Source organism: Euleptes europaea, chromosome 3, assembly GCF_029931775.1.
Source record: "Euleptes europaea isolate rEulEur1 chromosome 3, rEulEur1.hap1, whole genome shotgun sequence".
Classification (NCBI taxonomy): domain Eukaryota; kingdom Metazoa; phylum Chordata; class Lepidosauria; order Squamata; family Sphaerodactylidae; genus Euleptes; species Euleptes europaea.
Genome location: NC_079314.1, coordinates 116,513,483 through 116,534,224, shown reverse-complemented (window position 1 = coordinate 116,534,224; position 20,742 = coordinate 116,513,483). Strand labels below are relative to the sequence as shown.

At 45.8% G+C, this 20,742-nt stretch overlaps 1 protein-coding gene across 1 annotated transcript in view; it reads left to right on the top strand.

The window, feature by feature from the left end:
* The window catches only part of TAF3 (TATA-box binding protein associated factor 3), a 150,833-nt gene that overhangs the window by 94,306 nt on the left and 35,785 nt on the right, over positions 1-20,742 (top strand). Inside the window, exons 3-5 of the mRNA XM_056847706.1 lie at positions 12,297-14,091; positions 15,364-15,379; positions 19,121-19,206. Of these exons, the coding sequence (XP_056703684.1) occupies positions 12,297-14,091; positions 15,364-15,379; positions 19,121-19,206 (1,897 nt within the window). The remainder of the gene's footprint in view (positions 1-12,296; positions 14,092-15,363; positions 15,380-19,120; positions 19,207-20,742) is intronic.

Genomic DNA, 20,742 nt, shown 5'->3' with positions numbered 1-20,742 from the left:
GTTCCTTCCCAGCCTAGATCCTGTCTATACTGTGCCAGGAGATATTTGGCTAATTGAGCTATGAATACTTTCCCCTGATGCAATGTGCTAGAAGCAAAGCACCTGTATTGATAAGAGTCTTTTTTTTTTTGTAAGGGGGGTTATCGGTTTGTTTTAGTGGGGGCAGAGCAACCTGTACATGCACATAAGCAATTTGTCCTTTTCTGCCAATTTGTAGAAACACTTAGCAGGGGTGTGCTGCACGGTTTTTAACATCTGTCCCTCCAGGTTTTCACACAGCTGCTCTCACTGTCTGGATTGGTTTTTGAGGGAATTGTGCAACAAGGGTGTGAAATGAACATGGTACCACTACCTGTGGAAGTGTGCAGGAATATTGAAATAAGAACATAAGAAAAGCCATGCTGGATCAGACCAAGGCCAATCAAGTCCAGCAGTCTCTTCACACAGTGGCCAACCAGGTGCCTCTAGGAAGCCACAAAATAAGATGACTGCAGCAGCAGCAGCATCCTGCCTGCGTTCCACATTACCTAATATATTAGGCATGCTCCTCTGAACTTTGAGAGAATAGGTATGCATCATGACTAGTATCCGTTAGGACTAGTAGCCATGGATAGCTCTCTCCTCCATGAACATGTCCACTCCCCTCTTCAAGCCTTCCAAGTTGGCAGCCATCAGCACATCCTGGGGCAGGGAGTTCCACAATTTAACTATGCGCTGTGTGAAGAAATACTTCCTTTTGTCTGTTTTGAATCTCTCACCCTCCAGCTTCAGCAGATGCCCCCGCGTTCTAGTATTATGAGTGAGAGAGAAAAGCCTCTCCCTGGCCACTCTCTCCACACCATGCATAATTTTATAGACCTCTGTCATGTCTCCCTTTAACCGCCTTCTTTCCAAGCTAAACAGCTCTAAGCGTTTTAATTGCTCCTCATAGGGCAGCTGCTCTAGTCCCCTGATCATTTTGGATGCTCTTTTCTGCGCCTTCTCCAGCTCTGCAATATCCCTTTTTAGGTGTGGTGACCAGAACTGTACACAGTATTCCATGTGTGGTCTCACCATAGATTTGTACAAGGGCAGTATGATATCAGCAGCTTTATTGCTCTCTTAAACCATTCTTTCCCACCCATTTCAAATATGGAAAGTGCTCCCATATCCAAATCTCTATATATTTTTGCTTGTTGACTCTCCTTGAGAGCCAGCGTGGTGTAGTGGTAAAGAATGGTGGTTTGGAGCGGTGGAGTCTGATCTGGAGAACCGGGTTTGATTCCCCACTCCTCCACATGAGCGGCGGAGGCTAATCTGGTGAACTGGATTTGTTTCCCCACTCTTCCACACGAAGCCAGCTGGGTGACCTTGGGCAAGTTACAGCTCTGTTAGAGCTCTCTCAACCCCACCTACCTCACAGGGTGTCTGTTGTGGGGAGGGGAAGGGAAGGTGATTATAAGCCAGTTTGATTCTCCCTTAAGTGGCAGAGGACGTCGGCATATAAAAACCAACTCTTCTTCTTCCACCCACCCCCTACCAATTTTATATCTTTGACTTCCCTTAGATTTGAAATGGCCTTGTTTGATTTCTGTATGGTAACCCCGGCACCTACAGAGTTCGCTACTTTCCGGATCTGCGCTGTAATTGAAATATGCATATTAGCAATAGATGGTTTTGCCAAGCCGGCTGGCGGTCACGAGTCTGAATTGCTTGAAATCATCGATCCGCATCGGTGCTTTTGGACCTGCCAAGGGTGAAGAAACGGGGCAAGAAGAAACGGCTCCCAAGTAATTTAGCAACCATGGGATAAGAGGCAGGTCGCTTTGTGGATTAGAAACCAGTTAAACTACAAGAAGCAGAGAGCTTCTTGGACCCTTCTTGCAATGGAGGCAAGCAAGGAGCAGAGTTTCACAGGATATTGGTACCAGTTCTGTTTAATTTGCTCTTAAAGGATCAAGAATCCGGGCCAAAGCACTTGATACTTCTTTTCTTTTCTTTTTTGACAAGTCGACTAGCTTTCCCGGCAGACGCTCAGCAACTGCATAATTTTGGAGCTGCGTGGAGTATTCTGTGCATGTTTGGCTTCAGAATGGGGGGACTAACCTCCCCTTCCCCTGGCAGGCCCGTTTCAGCTCAGGAAGTGGCAAGCAGAGAGGAAGGCAGGAGACCCTCTTTCCCCCCACCCATGCCGTTATCCTGAGTCAAAATGGGTCATAGAATCATAGAGTTGGAAGGGGCCATACAGGCCATTTAGTCCAACCCCCTGCTCAATGCAGGATCAGCCTAGAGCATCCCTGACAAGTGCTTGTCTGGCCTCTACTTAAAGACTGCCAGTGAGGGGGAGCTCACCACCTCCCTAGGGAGCTGATTCCACTGTCAAACAACTCTTACTGTAAAAAATCTTTCCCTACTATCCAGCCGGTACCTTTCTGCTCACAGTTTAAACCCATTATTGCGGGTCCCATCCTCTGCTGCCAACAGGAACAGTTCCCTGCCCTCCTCTAAGTGACAGCCTTTCAAATGCTTAAAGAGAGCAATTATGTGCTCCCCCTCAACCTCCTCCAGACGGAACATTCCCAAGCCCCTCAGCCTTTCCTCTTAGGGCTTGGTCTCCAGGCCCCTGATCATCCTCATGGCTCTCCTCTGTACCCGCTCCATTCTGTCCACATCCTTTTTGAACCGAGGCCTCCAGAACGACACACAGTACTCCAGGTGCGGCCTGACCAATGCGGTGTACAGCACAGGCTTTAAAAACAATGTTCCCTGTAACTGCTGCGTGGCTTTGGGGGATGACAGTCGGTTTCAGGACCCCGCTCGTTAAAAAACCCATTGTGTAGTTTGCCCCTCGAAAATGAATAGGGAAACGGCCAGGTTTGTGGATGACACCAAATTACTCAGCATGGTGGAATCAAAAACGGGTTATGAGAAGCTCCAGGAATATCTTGGAAGGCTTTAAGAGGAGGAGAGGGGTATTCATGGCTACTAGCTAAACTGGATACTAGTCATGATGCATACCTATTCTCTCCAGGATCAGAGGGCATGTCGAATATATTAGGTGCTGTGGAACACAGGCAGGATGGTCCTGCTGCAGTCATCTTGCTTGTGGGCTTCCTAGAGGCACCTGGTTGCCCACTGTATGAACAGACTGCTGGACTTGATGGACCTTACTCTGATCCAGAAGAGATTTTCTTATATTCTTATGAGCATGCCTCTTATATTAGGTGCTGTGGAACACAGGCAGGACAATGCTGCTGCAGTCATCTTGCTTGTGGGCTTCCTTGAGGCACCTGGTTGGCCACTGTGTGAACAGACTGCTGGACTTGATGGGACTTGGTCTAAACCAGCAGGGCTTTCCTTATGTTCTTATAACTTCATTGATGAGAGACCCTTCAGCTGCTGTTAGCCACACCAACTAGTGGAGGTTTCCGTGGGCAATAAACCTCTCCATGGGGGGCAATAACAGAGGATGGCTTTGGCCTCTGTACCCTGCTTGTAGGTCTTCTGGGGGCATCAGTTAGGCCTATTTGGAACAGACAGCTTGACTGATCTAGCATGGCTACTCTTCTATTACTAATATAAATCTATAGTCTAATTTTCACTGAGAGCATACATCTTTGATTGGGCTATCCAGGCGTACCCGTAGGAGTTCCTTTATATGCCAACTTTCAAACCAGCTCACAGTCACCTTCCCTTCCCCTCCCCACAACAGACACCCAGTGAGGTAGGTGGAGCTGAGAGAGCGTGTCTAGCCCAAGGTCACCCAGCAGGCTTCACATGTAAGAGTGGGGAAACCAACCCAGTTCACCAGATTAGCCTCCGCCGCTTATGTAGAGGAGTGGGGAATCAAACCCGGTTCTCCAGATCAGAGTCCACCACTCCAAACCACCGCTCTTAACCACTATACCACACTGGCTGGAATGATGGGATGGGGTTTAATTCTACTGTATTAACCTTAAAAAAAAGGTGACCCTGAATGTAAGACAGCCCCACTTAAAAGATTATATAGAGAAAGAAAAAAGGGGGGTCATCTTACATTTACATAAAAGTTACAGTTATGTCCAGTGTGTGTGTGTGTGTGTGTGTGTGTGTGTGTATACTGGACATAACTGTAACTTCTGGGCAAATATAAGATGCCTTCTCTCTTTTTTTCTGTTTTCTTTTAACGTTTTTTGATGGTGTACTTGGAAAACCAACTCCATGTTGATCCCCTACGTGCGATAGTCTTCTTTTTAGTGAAGGAGCACACAGTCATGAGATCCCCTACTGAGTCTGAAGCGGTTCAGGCTAGATTCAGGTTTAGCCACGTCCGTGTGTAGGCCAGGTCTGAGTTCCCAATAAGGTTTCTCAGGTTGCACGATGTTTCATTTCTGCACCTGATTCTGCACCCCATTACCTGTGTGCGCCCTTGCCTGTCCGTGCTGTCAACATTCATGGTGTTTGGCCATTTGGGGCTGGTTTGTCCCCCACTCTTCCCTGTTGAGTCACATTGCGGTCTGCCCCTTACCTTTCCAGCATGGTGTAGTGGTTAAGAGCGTTGGTTTGAAACTGGAGTCTAATCTGGAGAACCCGCTTCAATTCCCCACTCCTCCACATGAGCAGCAGAGGCTAATCTGGTGAACTGGATTTGTTTCCCCACTCCTCCACATGAAGCCAGCTGGGTGACCTTGGGCTAGTCACATTCTCTCAGCCCCACCTACCTCACAGGGTGTCTGTTGTGGCGGGGGGAAGGGAAGGTGATTGTAAGCCTGTTTGATTTTTCCTCAAGTGGTACAGAAAGTCGGCATATAAACCAACAACTCTTCTTCCTCTTCTTCTCCTCCTCCTCCTCTTCCTCCCCCCCATCTTCGTGGTCTTTCCTTGCATACAATAAAACCGGTAGCACAGAGGAAAGGGTAAGGCCAGGCTAGGCGAACTTGATTGCCTTTTTCCATTTGGAACTGGAACATGGATACATTTAAAAACGAGTGACTTGTTTTTAAATAAGACCCATCATTCTCTCATGAAAAGCTCTGCCCGCTCTCCCGAAATTGTGTTGTTAAGCAGAGTGGAAAAGCTGACCGTCCACTTCTCTCCACGAGAAAATGATCTTAAACATCCTCTGTCAGACAGCACACCCTCCACCGACAACGCGTTTTGAGCGCTGTTAAAGGCCTAGATTTCCAATCTTTACATCGTCAAACACGACCCTTTTCTCAGCCAATCGGCGGAGGATCTGAGATGGCTCAGAAATCCCGAGCCAGAAGCACTCGAAAAGGAGATTATTGAAATACTCCAGATAGTGACATTGTCTCGGACGATCTCCGGATTCATATTTCTTTTTATCGAGAACGAGCGGGCGTGAGAGAAATCTCACCTTAATGCACGCTATTACCATAGCGGTGCCCCTATTATACTATTGTAATCGGGTCCAGACCGAGAGCGGTGATTAACGATGGCAATTTATTGTATCTGACGAGGGGAGAAAATGGGAGATGTTGTCGTTGTCGTAAATCATATCATAAATAACCAAAGAGAAGCCCTCGGAAAGCTTGTGTGGTGTCAGCAACGAGGCGCTTTCTGGCACGTTCACCCAGGATGGTAGCCATAGAAACCCCAAAGTCATATTGTTATCTTCGTCTTGCTGCAGTTATGTGATACAACCATATTAACATATAGATTAGGCCATTTATAATACTAGGTGTCATTTCAGGTTAGCTTGCTTATATAGCATTTTAGGGTGCGCGCTCTCTCTCTCTCTCTCTTTCTAGTGCGTGATGTTAGGGAAACTGCAGCGTTTCCTTAGGTCAGCCGCGAGCCATTTGTAAGCCGTCAGCGTCACACGACTGTCAGCCTGGCTAATATACTTCTGTTATTGATTGGCCGCGGCGCGCGAGTTGTCATTGCCTAATTACCTTGTCTTTGCTAATAATTTCATTTTTTTAACGGGGAGGGGGAATAAAATGAAATATGTCTAAACAAGGAATATAGTGCATATACTTGAGGGAGCTGTGTGGTCAAAGAGGTCTGATTTATTGCAGAGGGTGCAGGTAAAGCAGGAGAGTCAGGAGCGTAGCCTGTTGCAAGCAGCCTGTAAAACCTGCTCAGCTTGGCCGTTTTGTTTGTCAGGCCCTTTTTGAGTCTGTGCATCTCCCCTCCCCCCCCCTTGTAATGACAAGAAGAAGATTCCTTCTCTTTGCAGTGCAGGTTTCCGGATTAAAAAAAGGAACTTTGTGGGGAAACACACTGGGGGTAGCACTAAGTTGTTAGAATTATTTAAGGAGTTCCCTTGTATCTGACAAAGGGAGCTCTGACTCTCAAAAGCTCATACCCCGCAAATCTTCTTGGCATCTAAGGTGCTGCTGGACTCGAATCTAGCTTTTCTACTGCCGAACCACGCGGCCAGTCCCTTGGCCATTGGAGGAGGAGGAGTGTCATAAAGCAGTGTGAGGCGGTAGCTAAAAAGGCAAATGCAATCTTGGGCTGTATCGACAGAAGTATAGTGTCCAGATCACACGAAATTATGGTAGCGCTTTACTCTGCTCTGGTTAGACCTCACCTAGAGTACTGTGTTCAGTTTTGGGCACCGCAGTTGAAGAAGGATGTAGACAGGCTGGAACGTGTCCAGAGGAGGGCAACAAAGATGGTGAGGGGTCCGGAGACCAAGTCCTATGAGGAAAGGTTGAAGGAGCTGGGTATGTTTAGCCTGAAGAGGAGAAGACTGAGAGGGGATATGATAACCATCTTCAAGTACTTGAGGGGCTGTCATAGAGAGGATGGTGCCGAGTCCTTTTCTGTTGCCCCAGCAGGTCGGACCAGAACCAACGGGTTGAAATTAAAAGAGTTTCCGTCTAGACATTAGGAAGAATTTTCTAACAGTCAGAGCGGTTCCTCAGGGGAACAGGCTTCCTCAGGAGGTGGTAAGCTCTCCTTCCCTGGAGGTTTTTAAGAAGAGGCTAGATGGCCATCTGTCAGCAGTGCTGATTCTATGACCTTAGGCAGATCGTGAGAGGGAGGGCACCTTGGCCATCTTCTGGGCATGGAGTAGGGGTCATTGGGTGTGTGTGGGGGAGATAGTTTTGAATTTCCTGCATCATGCAGGGGGTTGGACTAGATTACCCTGGTGGTCCCTTCCAACTCTATGATTCTATGATTCTATGTTCACTCAACCCAGCCTTTCTGGAATTTGGGGCAAGTCTGCCTTCTACTGGCTGAGCCAGGAACGTTACCCAGTTTGGAGCAACGTCTTATGCTAGCAGGAGAAGAGAAATGTCAAGGCCCAGCTTCATTCCATTCCAATGCTAATCTTCCATGTGCTGAAGGTTTTGTTTGTATTTCCTCAACACTGTAAGTTTATGCTGCTTCAGCGTCCAGGAGTATGTGTGTTAAGAAGCTTGGAAAAAAATATTTTTTTTGGGTGGGGGGGAGAGCTTGCCTTTAATTTAACTGTAAGGAAGGAAGACCCTGGCCTGGACAGCCCAGGCTAGCCTGATTTCATCAGACCTTGGAAGCTAAGCCGGGTCAGTCCTGGTTAGAAGTTGGGTGGGAGACTACCAACGAAGCCACGGGTTGCTACGCAGAGTCAGGCAACGGCAACCCCACCTCTGAGATAAGAGAGAGCTAGCGAAGTATAGTGGTTAAGAGCAGTGGTTTGGAGTGGTGGACTCTGATCTGGAAAACCAGGTTTGATTCCCCGTTCTTCCACATGAGCGGCGGACTCTAGTCTGGAGAACCAGGTTGGTTCCCCGACTCCTCCACATGAAGCCAGCTGGGTGACCTTGGGCTAATCACAGTTCTCTTAGAGCTCTCTCAGCCTCACCTACCTCACAAGGTGTCTGTTGTGGGGAGGGGAAGGTGATTGTAAGCTGGTTTAATTCTTCCTTTAGTGGTGGAGAAAGTCGGCATTTAAAAACTAGCTCTTCTTCTTCTTGAATGTCACTTGCCTTGAAAACCCTATGGGAGTCACCAGAAGTCAGCTGCGACTTGATGGCCAAAAAAGAAAGAAAAAAGGAAGGCTGAGCCATCAGTTTGTCTTAGAATTCACACCACTAAGAAGCACAAGAGTAGATTTCATTCCCATAATATATCCGATAGCAATTGAACCTGATGTGTGGAACCTGCATGAATACATGAAGCTGCCTTCTACTGAATCATAGCCTTGGTCCATCAAATCAGTATTGTCTACTCAGACCAGCAGCGGCTCTCCAGGGTCTCAGGCAGAGGTCTTTCACATCACCTACTTGCCTGGTCCCTTTAACTGGAGATGCTGGGGATTGAACCTGGGACCTTCATGTCAAGCAGACACTCTACCACTGAGCCACGGTCCCTCCCCACAGGGGAGTTTGCAGTTATGCAAACAGGCCGCTCTGCCTATTTCTAGCAGGTGCCAGCTGAATCGACAGCAATTTGCTGTTGCTCGTTCGCTCTTCTTTCCTTCCTTTCTTTTTGAGAGAGAGAGAGTGTCAGAACTGTGCATGTCCAGCCGAGCAAAACTGAACTCCCTAACACTTTCCCGTTTTGCACGGCAGGCTGATGCTTTATCCCCGGGCATAAGTCTCCACTCTGGCCCGGCTGCTGCAAATCCTCTGGGCCTTGGCAAAAGCCGGACTTGTTAGCTAGTTTTACTTAATTTGCGATGCTGGCACAATTCACGCTCCAGCCCAGAGCTCTTGACTCGACTCTCCTAAATCAGGGGCACTGACACATTTGAGTAGAAAGAAAACATCCCCTTCCAAAGGCCTGGGAGGGGGGAAAGGCTTCCAAATGAGTTTCTTTAAATTGGATTCGGAATAAAGGAAGACTTTGCGCCGTTTCAGAATTTTGTTTTACTTTGTTATGGTTTTTACTTTGTTTTGTTGAGAAGGTGCAGAAGAGAGCAACGAAAATGATCCAGTGGGCTAGAGCAACTGCCCTATGAAGAGCGGTAAAAACACTTAAGGGCTGTTTAGCTTGGAAAGAAGGCAGTTAAGGGGAGACATGATAGAGGTCTATAAAATCATGCATGGTATGGAGAGAGTGGACAGGGAGAAGCTTTTCTCCCTCTCATAATACTAGAACAGGGTCATCTGCTGAAGCTGGAGGGTGAGAGATTCAAAAGAAAGTATTTCTTCACACAATGCATAGTTAAATTGTGGAACTCCCTGCCCCAGGATGGGGTGATGGCTGCCAGCTTGGAGGGCTTTAAGAGGGGAATGGACATATTCATGGAGGAGAGAGGTATTCATGGCTACTAGTCAAAATGTATACTAGTCATGATACATACCTATTCTCTCCAAGATCAGAGGAGCAGGCCTATTATCTTGGGTGCGGTGGAACACAGGCAGGATGGTGCTGCTGCAGTCGTCTTGTTTGTGGGCTTCCTAGAGGCACCTGGTTGGCCACTGTGTAAACAGACTGCTGGACTTGATGGGCCTTGATCTGATCCAGCATAGCTTTTCTTATGTTCTTATGTTGTAATGTTCTTATGTTTGGTGAAGTAACAAAATTGTATACTCTCAAGTCAAAGCTGTCTTACTGTGACCCTTCAAGGGGTTTTCCAGTCAAGAGATGATTAGAGGATGGTTTGCCATTGCTTGCCTCTACACAGTGACCCTGGAATTCCTTGGTGGTCTCCCATCCAATTACTAACCAGGGTCAACCCTGCTTAGTTTCCAAGATCTGCTGAGATTGGGATGGCCTGGGCCATCCAGGTCAGGGCACACAGACAGTGTGTGTGTGTGTGTGTGTGTGTGTGTGTGTGTGTGTGTGTGTGTAAAGTGTTGTCAAGTCGCAGCCGACTTATGGCAACCCGGTAGGGTTTTCAGGGCAAAAGACTTACAAAGGTGGTTTGCCATTGCCCTCCTCTGCAGAACAACCTTGGCATTCCTTGGTGGTCTCCTATCCAATTAATAACCGGGACAGACCCTACTTAGCTTCTGAGATCTGACAAGATTAGGCTAGAACTGGGCCATCCAGATCAGACAGACATTACAAAGCTCCAAGGCATCTCTTGTGAAAGAAGGCAGATTAAATTGCCCTGTGACATAGCCTTAGAGGCATGGGAGGAGGAAGAGGAGTTGGTTTTTACATTCCAACTTTCTCTGCCATTTAAGGAAGAATCAAACCAGCTTACAATCACCTCCCCTTCCCCTCCCCACAACAGACACCCTGTGAGGTAGGTGGGGCTGAGAGAGTGCGAGTACCCTAAGGTCACCCAGCTGGCTTCATGTGTAGGAGCGGGTAAACGAATCCAGTTCACCAGATTAGCGTCCACCACTCATGTGGAGGACTGGGGAATCGAACCCGGTTCTCCAGATCAGAGTCAACTGCTCCAAACCACCGCTCTTAACCACCACACCATGCTTGGGTCCCCCAAGGAGCATGCCCCCCTTCCTTTATCACTCATTTAATGTCGGAAGATTTAGGACATGTGGGAGGAGCCCACATTTCATCTCCTTGGCATGAATTGGCATACGAAGGAGCCATGCCTTTGGTTCATCTCAAAGCATCCAAGTTCTGCTCCTTTTGGAAGGCGCAGGTAATGAGAGAAGACGCCACTGTTGAGATGATGGATGAACATAAAGCTTATCCAGCCATACTGGAGCCAGAAACTTGTTTCGCTTTTTGTTTCTTTATGGAATTATGCAGCTAAGTGTATGTTCAAAAAGAAGGAAAGCAAACCCACTCAATTCCAGGGCACGAATAAAAGGACACGTTTGCAATTTGGGGGGCCGGCATTAGTGGAAGGGCTGTGGCTCAGTGATAGAACATCTGCTTGGCATGCAGAAAGTCCCTGGTTCAATCTCTGGAACCTCCAGTCAAAAAGACCAAGCAGTAGGTGATGAGAAAGGTCATTGGCCGAGACACTGGAGAGCCGCTTCCAGCCTGAGTAGATAGTACTGACCTCAATGAACCAAGGGTCTGATTCAGTGTAAGGCAGATTCATGTGTTCATTAGATGAAAAACTAAACCGTTTCCATCATGCCTAGTGTCTTAATTGTGGTTTTTGCCCTTAATGAATAGGCAGGTGAAAGGAATATGAACTTTAGGTTGTGGGATGCATCCCTCCCTAATTCTGTTTGGCTTCATTTGACTTGGGAGATGAATAACGGTGATGCCACTCTGAAGTGCCCAGGCACTGAGGGGACGTGGCTCAGTGGGAGAGCATCTACTTGGCAGCAGGAGGTCTCAGGTTCAATCCCCGGCTTCTTCAGCTAAAAGGACGAGGCTGTAGATGATGTGAAAGACCTCTGCCTGAGACCTTGGAGAGCTGCTGCCAGTCAGAGTAGACAATACTGACCTTGATGGACCAATGGTCTGATTCAGTATAAGGTAGCTACATGTGTTAAGGGAGGTTCTTTGGTTCAGTGGTAGAGCCTCTGCTTGCACGCAGAAGGTCCCAGGTTCAATCCCTGATATCTTGTTAAAAGAGTCAGGTAGTAGGTGATATGAAAGACTTCTGCCTGAGACCCTGGAGTAGCACTGCCGGTCTGAGTAGTCAGTACTGACCTTGATGGATCAATGGTCAGTGTAAGGTAGCTTACAGGTTTATGGGTTTAGAAAATAAATATTAAGCAGAAACCTTCCCTCACACAAATATAAAGAAATAGAATAATTTGGGTGATACTTAGTTAAGTTGCTTAGTTAAGAGCCAGCATGGTGTAGTGGTTAAGAGCGGTGGTTTGGAGTGGTGGACTCTGATCTGGAGAACCAGGTTCGATTCCCCACTCCTCCACATGAGCGGAGGAGGCTAATCTGGTGAACTGGATTTGTTTCCCCACTCCTACACACGAAGACAACAAGAGTCACTGGAAAAGACAGTCATGCTAGGAAAAGAGGAAGACCAAACAAGAGATGGATTGACTCAATAAAGGAAGCCACGGCCTTCAATTTGCAGGATCTGAGCAGGGCTGTCAAATATAGGACATTTTGGAGGACATTCATTCATAGGGTCGCCATGAGTCGGAAGCGACTTGACGGCACTTAACACACACGCACACACACACACACACACACACACACGAAGCCAGCTGGGTGACCTTGGGCAAGTCACAGCTCTGTTAGAGCTCTCTCAGGAGGGGAAGGGAAGGAGATTGTAAGCTGGTCTGAGTCTCCCTTAGGTAGTAGAGAAAGTTGGCATATAAAAACCAACTCTTCTTCTTCTTCCTCTTCTTCTTCCTCTTCCTCTTCTTCTTCTTTGTCGTTGTCATCGTGTTGTTGTTGTTGTTGTTGTTACTACTCTTTATTTGTAATTGGTAAATTTGTAATTGTTAATTGGTGCATGTGAATTTGTTTCTCATAAAATCATTTTCTTAAAAGACCTCCAGTGACACTTCTTTTGTTCTTGTTTCTTACAACAGAGGAAGAGGAAGAGCAGGAACCAACCGATGGAGGAACGTCAGCAGAAGCCATGCAGGTACCTTTGGAAGAGGACGGCGAGATGGAAGAAGACGAGGCTGTCAATGATGAAAATTACCTAAGCAAGAGACCGCTAGAGAGTCCTGAATCTGAGGAGATGCCCGCCATGAAGCGGCCAAGACTAGCCAGCATCAAAGTCGAAGATGGGACTCTGGAGCCCCGTGAGCCTCTTAGTTCAATAAATGCCCAGAAGATACCGCCAATGCTCTCCCCAGTTTGCGTCCAGGACAATGCTGATCTGGTTCCTCTCTCTCCAGAACCACCTGTATTGGCTCCCATTTCAAAATCCCAGTTGCCGGTTCCCAAACCACTGGAGCCAAAAGCATTTGTGCCTAAAGCAAAGGGGAAAACAAGCTCTCCGGGTCAGAAAACTAAAACGCCCAAAGTTTCTCCATCCCCAGCAGTAATGGGAAGCCCCCTTCGCTCGCCAAAGAGTGGATCCAAAGAGAAGAAGTCACCAGGCCGGTCCAAGAGCCCCAGAAGCCCTAAGAGTCCAAAGGTTCCAGCTCACGTTCCTCCGGTGGCAATTAAACAAGAGGCGCCAAGTAGGACCCCTTTAGCAACATTAAGTGAAAAGATAGGGAAGGAGAATGTCCAGGTAAAACAAGGGCCAGCCCCAGTCGACCCTGGGAAACCAAACAGTGAAAATCCAACAAAGAAAGTGGCCGTGGTCGACAAGACAATTGATGATTCCATTGACGCTGTAATTGCCCGTGCATGTGCCGAACGGGATCCTGATCCATTTGAGTTTTCTTCGGGATCGGAATCAGAGGGGGATATTTTTACCAGCCCGAAAAGACTTTCTGTGTCCGAGACTACAACACCTAAAGTTTCTGTTTTGGCCAACAGTAGTTTAAATAAGGCAGGAGGCACCCCAGTTCCTCCCTCTGGTGGAACTTCAAGCTCAGACATTTCGTGGACAATGGATCACTCGATCAACGAGGTCATTCGGAAGGCGAACATGGGAGCTCCTGCTAATTTGCCGGCCAACTTCTCTTATTTCTCGTCTCCTTCTGCTTCTCCCCCAACTCCCGAGCCCCTGCTGAAGGTTTACGAGGAGAAAACTAAGCTGGCTTCGTCGGGAGAAGTGAAAAAGAAGCTGAAGAAAGAGATGAAAACAAAAATAAAAAAGAAGGAGAAGCAGAAGGAGAAGAACAAAGAGAAGAACAAAGAGAAGAACAAAGAGAAAGACAAGGAAGGCGGCAAAGAAGGCAAGTGTTCCTGGAAGGATCTGATGCGAGATGAAGATCTGGATCCCTACAAATTTAAAATTAAGGACTTTGACGATGAAACGAAAGTGAAGCTAAAAGAGGGTGGGACCAAAAAAGAGCGGGAGAAGCATAAAGATAAGAAGAAAGATAAGGAGAAGAACAAGAAGGATAAAGAGAAGAAAGAGAAAGGCAAAGACAAAAACAAAGACAAGATGAAAGCATCTTCGGCTCCGCTCCTCCTGCCGTCCAAAGATTTTCCGTTGCCCTTGTTCAGCACCCCGGCTGCCCTGAAGCTCCCCTCCATGCTTCCCCCCCTCTCGTCGATGCTTCCTGAAAAACTGTTTGAGGAAAAAGAGAAGCCGAAAGAGAAGAAGAAAGACAAAAAGGAGAAGAAGAAGAAGAAGGAGCGGGAGAAGGAAAAGGAGAAGAAGGAGAAGGAAAAGGAGAAGAAGGAGAAGGAAAAGGAGAAGAAGGAGAAGGAGAAAGAGAAGCACAAGCACGAAAAAGTGAGTTGTGGGCATCGGCTGTTGAGGAGGGAGGGGCCTTCTTGGTCATCTTTCCCCCCCCCACCACCCTATTGAATCATGCAAAAAACAAAAATCAAAAGTCATCATTATTTTTATTTATCTAAATGATTTTTCTTTGCTATTCCCTCTTTCTATTCCAAGCATTTCTCAGAGCAGCCTACAGATAGGAACTGTAAAAACAAATGGAATCTCATGTCAGTAACAGGGAGCAGTGATTAGTACGAACAATACTAAGAGCCGTAAAACCAGCAGGAAGTTAAACTTCAGTAGAAAGACTCAGCGCAACTGTGTAAATGCCATTTCAGAGGGTAAGGTGTGTTGGTCTGTAATAGAGGAGCAAGATTCGCATCCAGGAGCGTCTTTGGGTCCAACAAGATTTTCGGGGTATAAGCTTTCACGAGTCGAAGTTTCTGTCATCAGGTGCACACATGCCCACACTGACACACTCACAAATTAAAAAGTATTGAAACATTTAAATAGTTAAAATGATTTTAGCAGCAGTTAGTCAAAATCTTTTGTTACCACAAATATTCGTTTTAATTGGATTTTATGCTGCTGCTCTTTTTAAAAACCTTTTTAGTGCTGTTACATTATATTTGCTTATTTATATCCTCCCTTTCATCCCCAATGGGGACCCAAAGCGGCTTACATCATTCTCCTCTCCTCCATTTGATCCTCACAACAACCCTGCTTGGTAGGTTATGCTGAGAGAGTGCAACTGGCCCAAGGTCACCCAACAAGTTTCCAAGTGGGGATTCGAACATGGGTTTCCCTTGTAACCATTACACCACACTGGCTGTCTTTAATTTTTTTGTAAAGCCGCTGTCAGGATTTTCTTTTAAGTGTAAAGGCAGCTTACATTTGCCATAAATAGGTAACTACATAAAATATTGTTGGTATTTAAAGACAATAAAATGTAGGCACATTAAAAATAGAAGGCATCTAACGAATTTCATAAAATTGAGGTGTCAGGTTAGATCCAAAGTTCGATTTCTGTAACCGCAAGGGACTTTTCTACGTCCTTGCCCTACTGCAGAAGAAGAAGAGTTGGTTTTATACCCCATTTTTCTCTACTTTAAGAAGTCTCAAAGGGGCTTATGATCGCCTTCTCTTACCCTCCCCACAATAGATACCTTGTGAGGTAGGTGGGGCTGAGAGAGCTCAGAGAGAACTGTGATTGGCCCAAGGTCACCCAGCAGGCTTCACATGTAGGAGTGGGGAAACCAATCCTGTTCTCCAGATTAGAGTCAGCTCTTCATGTGGAGGAGCAGGGAATCAAACCCGGTGGCTGGACTAGATGACTGTGCTGCAGGTGTTTTCTGGAGCGGGGGGACAATAATAGGGCTTTATTGCGTTATGTGTGGTTGTGAATTGGAATTGTAAGCTGCTCTGAGCCACAAGGCAAGGGTGGAGTATAAATACTTTAAAGGTAAAGGTAGTCCCTTGTGCAAGCACTGGGTCATTCCTGATCCACAGGGTGATGTCGCATCCCGACGTTTACTAGGCAGACTATATTTACAGGGTGGTTTGCCATTGCCTTCCCCAGTGGCCTACACTTTACCCCCAGCAAGCTGGGCACTCATTTTACCGACCTGGGAAGGATGGAAGGCTGAGTCAACCTTGAGCCGCATACCTGAAACCGACTTCCGTCAGGATCGAACTCAGGTCATGAGCAGAGCTTTTGACTGCAGTTCTGCAGCTTACCACTCTGCGCAACGGGGCTCTTAATAGGTATTAAATTTTGCCTCTCCAATAGGAGGTTGGGAAGCTGATGAGAAAAACAGGTGATGCGAGAGATGTTGTGAACATTTTGGTAGATGTATGGTTGTATTTTTTTAACCTTTAAAAAAATATTTCTCTTTATTTCTCCTGTACTATTTTGCCATGATTCGGAAGCGACTTGACGGCAATCACACACACACACACACACACACACACACACACAATTTCACCCAGTACCTGTTTTTAAAAAATAAACATTATAAATTTTGGCATAGGACCCCCTCGCTGCATTAAATCTTTTTAATACCCAGACTGGTCAGAGGTTATTATGTCAACCTAGAGGGGAGCTTGAACGTGTATATATAAATATTTGGAGGTGGCTATATTTTTTGCAGAATGTAACCACACACATCACAGGTAACTCCACAGGTTAGCGGGTACTTAATATTCCAATTTTAATGGGGGTTGTACCCTAAAATGTAACTTGTGACCAAACAATGATTATGCTGTTAAAACAAATCCACTCAAATATCAAGTGATTGCTCTTCTCCAATTATATCACTAGTTCTTTGTTTAGCTTTTATTTTCTCCGTCTAGTTTTTCGAATTCAGTGGCACATTAAAACTGTAATGCGGCAGCGTAACCCTATTAAAAGTCCATTCTTTATAGTCCTAAAATATATTGCATTTTAGGGAAAGCAATATAAGCTAGGGCAGATTACATTGACAAAGCTTGCCATTACCTTGGTGAAAAGTCCCTGTCAAAAGATAAACTTTAAAGCCAGACTGCATGAAAGAGTCCCCTAGATAGAATTAAAATTTAAACTGATCTCAACAGAGATAAGCTGCCCCCTCCCCCCTTTATTTTAAAGGGAGGGGGAAAGTCCACCTCGTTGCTGCGAGTCAGGATTTCGAAAAATAAATTCCGCCCCCCCTTTTAAATCTCTTGAGTGATTTTCATTTTTTGCAAGGCTGCTCTGCTGGTGTCCTGGAAAAACGGAGAGTTAGAGCTTTATCAGTTGGTGCCCTGAGGTATGTGGAAAAGAAGCTAAATCCTTGAAGATTAAGCCCCCACCAAAAATAAAAAAGGGCCCGCACATGGCAATAAGGGGCTTATATGACTACTAGTATTAGTTCAGGTGAAAGAAGTATTGCTTATACATAAAACTGGACAAATCCACTGACAATGTATTTTTAGTTGGCTACAAAGGAGTCTTATATTGCTGGACTTTGCCTCTTTGGTGATTCGGGAGGCTTTAGTAATCCACTGTAAATGCTCTTCTACTGGCCCAGCTTCCCAGCGTTATTCCAGAACTCGCAGCTTAAAAAAAAATTAACCATTGAAAGTAGGTAAGGTAAAGGTCCCCTGTGCAAGCACCGGGTCATTCCTGACCCATGGGGTGACGTCACATCCCGACATTTACTAGGCAGACTTCGTTTATGGGGTGGTTTGCCAGTGCCTTCCCCAGTCATCTTCCCTTTACCCCCAGCAAGCTGGGTACTCATTTTATTGACCTTGGAAGGATGGAAGGCTGAGTCAACCTTGAGCCGGCTACCTGAAACCAACTTCCGTCGGGATCGAACTCAGGTCGTGAGCAGAGCTTGGACTGCCGTACTGCAGCTTACCACTCTGCGCCACGGGGCTCCTGGGGGTTACAACTGCAAAAAACCCCTTAACAATATTTTGAACTTAGGTTTCTGCCATACGAATTGTTCAACTTCACATGCTAAGGGGCAGATAGGACAGGAACCACATTTGAAAAAAACTCTCTAATGCAAGGAACCTTAGGAGTAAGTTTTTTCATGGCAGCGTGCGCCCGCCTATCCTTTAACGAAGCTGTTCTCTTATATCCAGTCAGTGGTTTTATATTCACATCCTGCTAAAGAAGAAACAATGAGCCGATGTTTTCTGGTGACGTGTCTACTTGTAAAAGCCGAATGATTATACTGTAAAGAGCAAACAAATCCGTTGCGTGATGTTTTAACTCTTATCAGACAATAATTGACGTCTAGGAGTGAAAGAGCCCCATGGCACAGAGTGGTAAGCTGCAGTACTGCAGTCCAAGCTCTGCTCACGACCTGAGCTCGATCCCGACGGAAGTTGGTTTCAGGTAGCCGGCTCAAGGTCGACTCAGCCTTCCATCCTTCCGAGGTCGGCAAAATGAGTACCCAGCTTGCTGGGGGTAAAGGGAAGATGACTGGGGAAGGCACTGGCAAACCACCCTGTAAACGAAGTCTGCCTAGGAAACGTCAGGATGTGATGTCACCCCATGGGTCAGGAATGACCTGGTGCTTGCACAGGGGACCTTTACCTTTAGGAGTGGTCGCTGTTTTTTTAAAAGCTTGTAGACTTGACGGCACTTTACACACACACACACACACACACACATAACAATATTGTGTGGATAACCTCTGTGGGCAAATTGTGTAGCCATTTTTCCTGCCTCTTTGTCAAAATCGTCATTATTAGTGCAGTTCCATTTCAACCGTAGAAACTGTCCATAAGGAATGTTTCTAATCAAATGTTGAGGATGATGTGATGAAAAATGAAGTATAGAATTTTTATCAGTGAGTTAGATATAATTTTTGATGCCTATTCGATTCTGTGATCCACGATATACGGTATTGTGTCGAAAAAAGAAATCTGATCCTTGTGAAACTTACAACTAAATTTTATAGAAGTATGGATGGGGTTGATCCACCTGAAAAATGAATCCAAAGTATTTAAATCTCATATATATATATATATATATATATATATATATATATATATATATATATATATATATATATATATATATATATATATATATATATAATATAATATAATATAATATAATATAAATCTAGTAAATTTGAGGTTAACAACCCTATGTATACTTGTGTTGATCCTTTTTCATGGGATAATTTCCTGCACAAAACTAAACGAGCATTTCAGTTCCTCCATTCAGAGCTACGATGTGTCTAACGGTTCCGTGAGAGCCAGTGTGGTGCAGTGGTTAAGAGCAGTGATTTGGAGCAGTGGACTCTAATCCGGAGAACCCGATTTGATTCCCCACTCCTTCACATGAGCGGCGGACACTAATCTGATGAACTGGGTTGGTTTCCCCACATGAAGCCAGCTGGGTAACCTCGGGCAAGTCACAGCTCTGTTAGAGCTCTCTCAGCCCCATCTACCTCACAGAGGGCCTGTTGTGGGGAGGGGAAGGGAACGGAAGGTGATTGTAAGCCAGTTTGATTCTCCCTTAAGTGGAAGAGAAAGTCGGCGTATAAAAACTAACTCTTCTTCTTCTTCTTTTATCTTCAGCAGATCAAAGTAGAGCCTGTTGTTCCCGCACCATCTCCAGTAATTCCCAGGCTGACGCTGAGAGTGGGGGCTGGTCAGGACAAGATGTGAGTACAGGGGGAACCCATTTGATAGAAGCTTTGGGGGTGGTGTTCTCAGGTTTATTTAACTTCTTCTCACTCGGCAAAATGGCTTTCACGTTAACAAGCCATCGTAGATATCTGCGGCGGTTCGGTTGCCCCGCTTATCTAGCATTGCTGCCCACAGTGCTAGCCAGCCGCTGGTATTCACAGGTCCCCTGCCTCTGAGCATGGAGATTCTGTTTAGCTATCACGGCCATGAACATTCTACTCCCCTATTAAGGACATACTTCTTTACACAGGAAATACTTAGAATCACAGATTCATAGAGTTGGAAGAGGCCATACAGGCCATATAGTCCAACCCCCTGCTTAATGCAGGATCAGCCTAGAGTATCCCTGACGAGTGTTTGTATCAGCCTCTGCTTAAAGACTGCCAGTGAGGGGAAGCTCACCTCCTCCCTAGGTAGCTGATTCCACAACAACTCTTACTGTAAAAAAAAAAAATTCCTACTATTCAGCCGGAACCTTTCTGCTTCAATTGAAACCCATTATTGCGAGTCCTAGCCTCTGCTGCCAGCAGGAACAGCTCCCTGCCCTCCTCTAAGTGACAGCCTTTCAAATGCTTAAAGAGATCAATCATGTCCTCCCCCTCAACCTCCACTTCTCCAGACTGAACATTCCCAAGCCCCTCGGCCTTTCCTCTTAGGGCATGGTCTTCAGGCCCCTGATCATTCTCATCACTCTCCTCTGCACCCGCTTGATTCTGTCCACATCCTTTTTGAAGTGAGGCCTCCAGAACTGTACGCAATATTCCAGGTTCAACCTGACCAATGCAGTGTACAGTGAAACTATGATATCTTGCCATTTTGATGTTATGCCTCTGTTGATACACTCTATTGATGGGCCTTGGTTTGATCCAGCATGGCTTGTCTTATGTTTGTATGTTCTTATGTTGATATTCTTGCTGGTGTAATCAATTAAAATTCATAAAGCTAACTAATAGGATGATAGCTTTGCTGTGTGCTATGGGGTAGGCCTGTTCTTACTTTTTTTAATTGGTTTAGAATGATTTTTAGTGCATTTTGTTTGCCAGGTCAGTGTTCCGACGTAGTTCTCTTAATAAGGAGAAAAAGGAAGCATTATGTTTCGAGGGGTTGTTCTTGAAGTGCTTTGACTGCACAGTAAAACCAAGTGGAAAATAGATTATAATCAAAGCATTTCTATCTTTGTAGCAAACAATTACAGCAACACTTGCATAAATGCCACATTAGAAGAAATTTACTGGATTCTATTCTAATGCAATTAGAGCTAATTTTGTTCTTCAAATGCATAAAAGGTCAACTAGTAAATCTAGTTTATCTCGAGCCCAGGCCTCAATAAATTGTTTTATTTAATTTGTTGTGCAGAGATCTTATCCTTAATGGAGCCAGGACTTATTAGTTTGCTGGGTTTTTAAGAAACCGGACTTTAAAAAAAATATATATGATGTGAATGATCTCGGTGCATGTGCGTTTTCTGCTGCCTTATCAAGTCACGAGATCGCTAATTCGGCCTCTGTAGG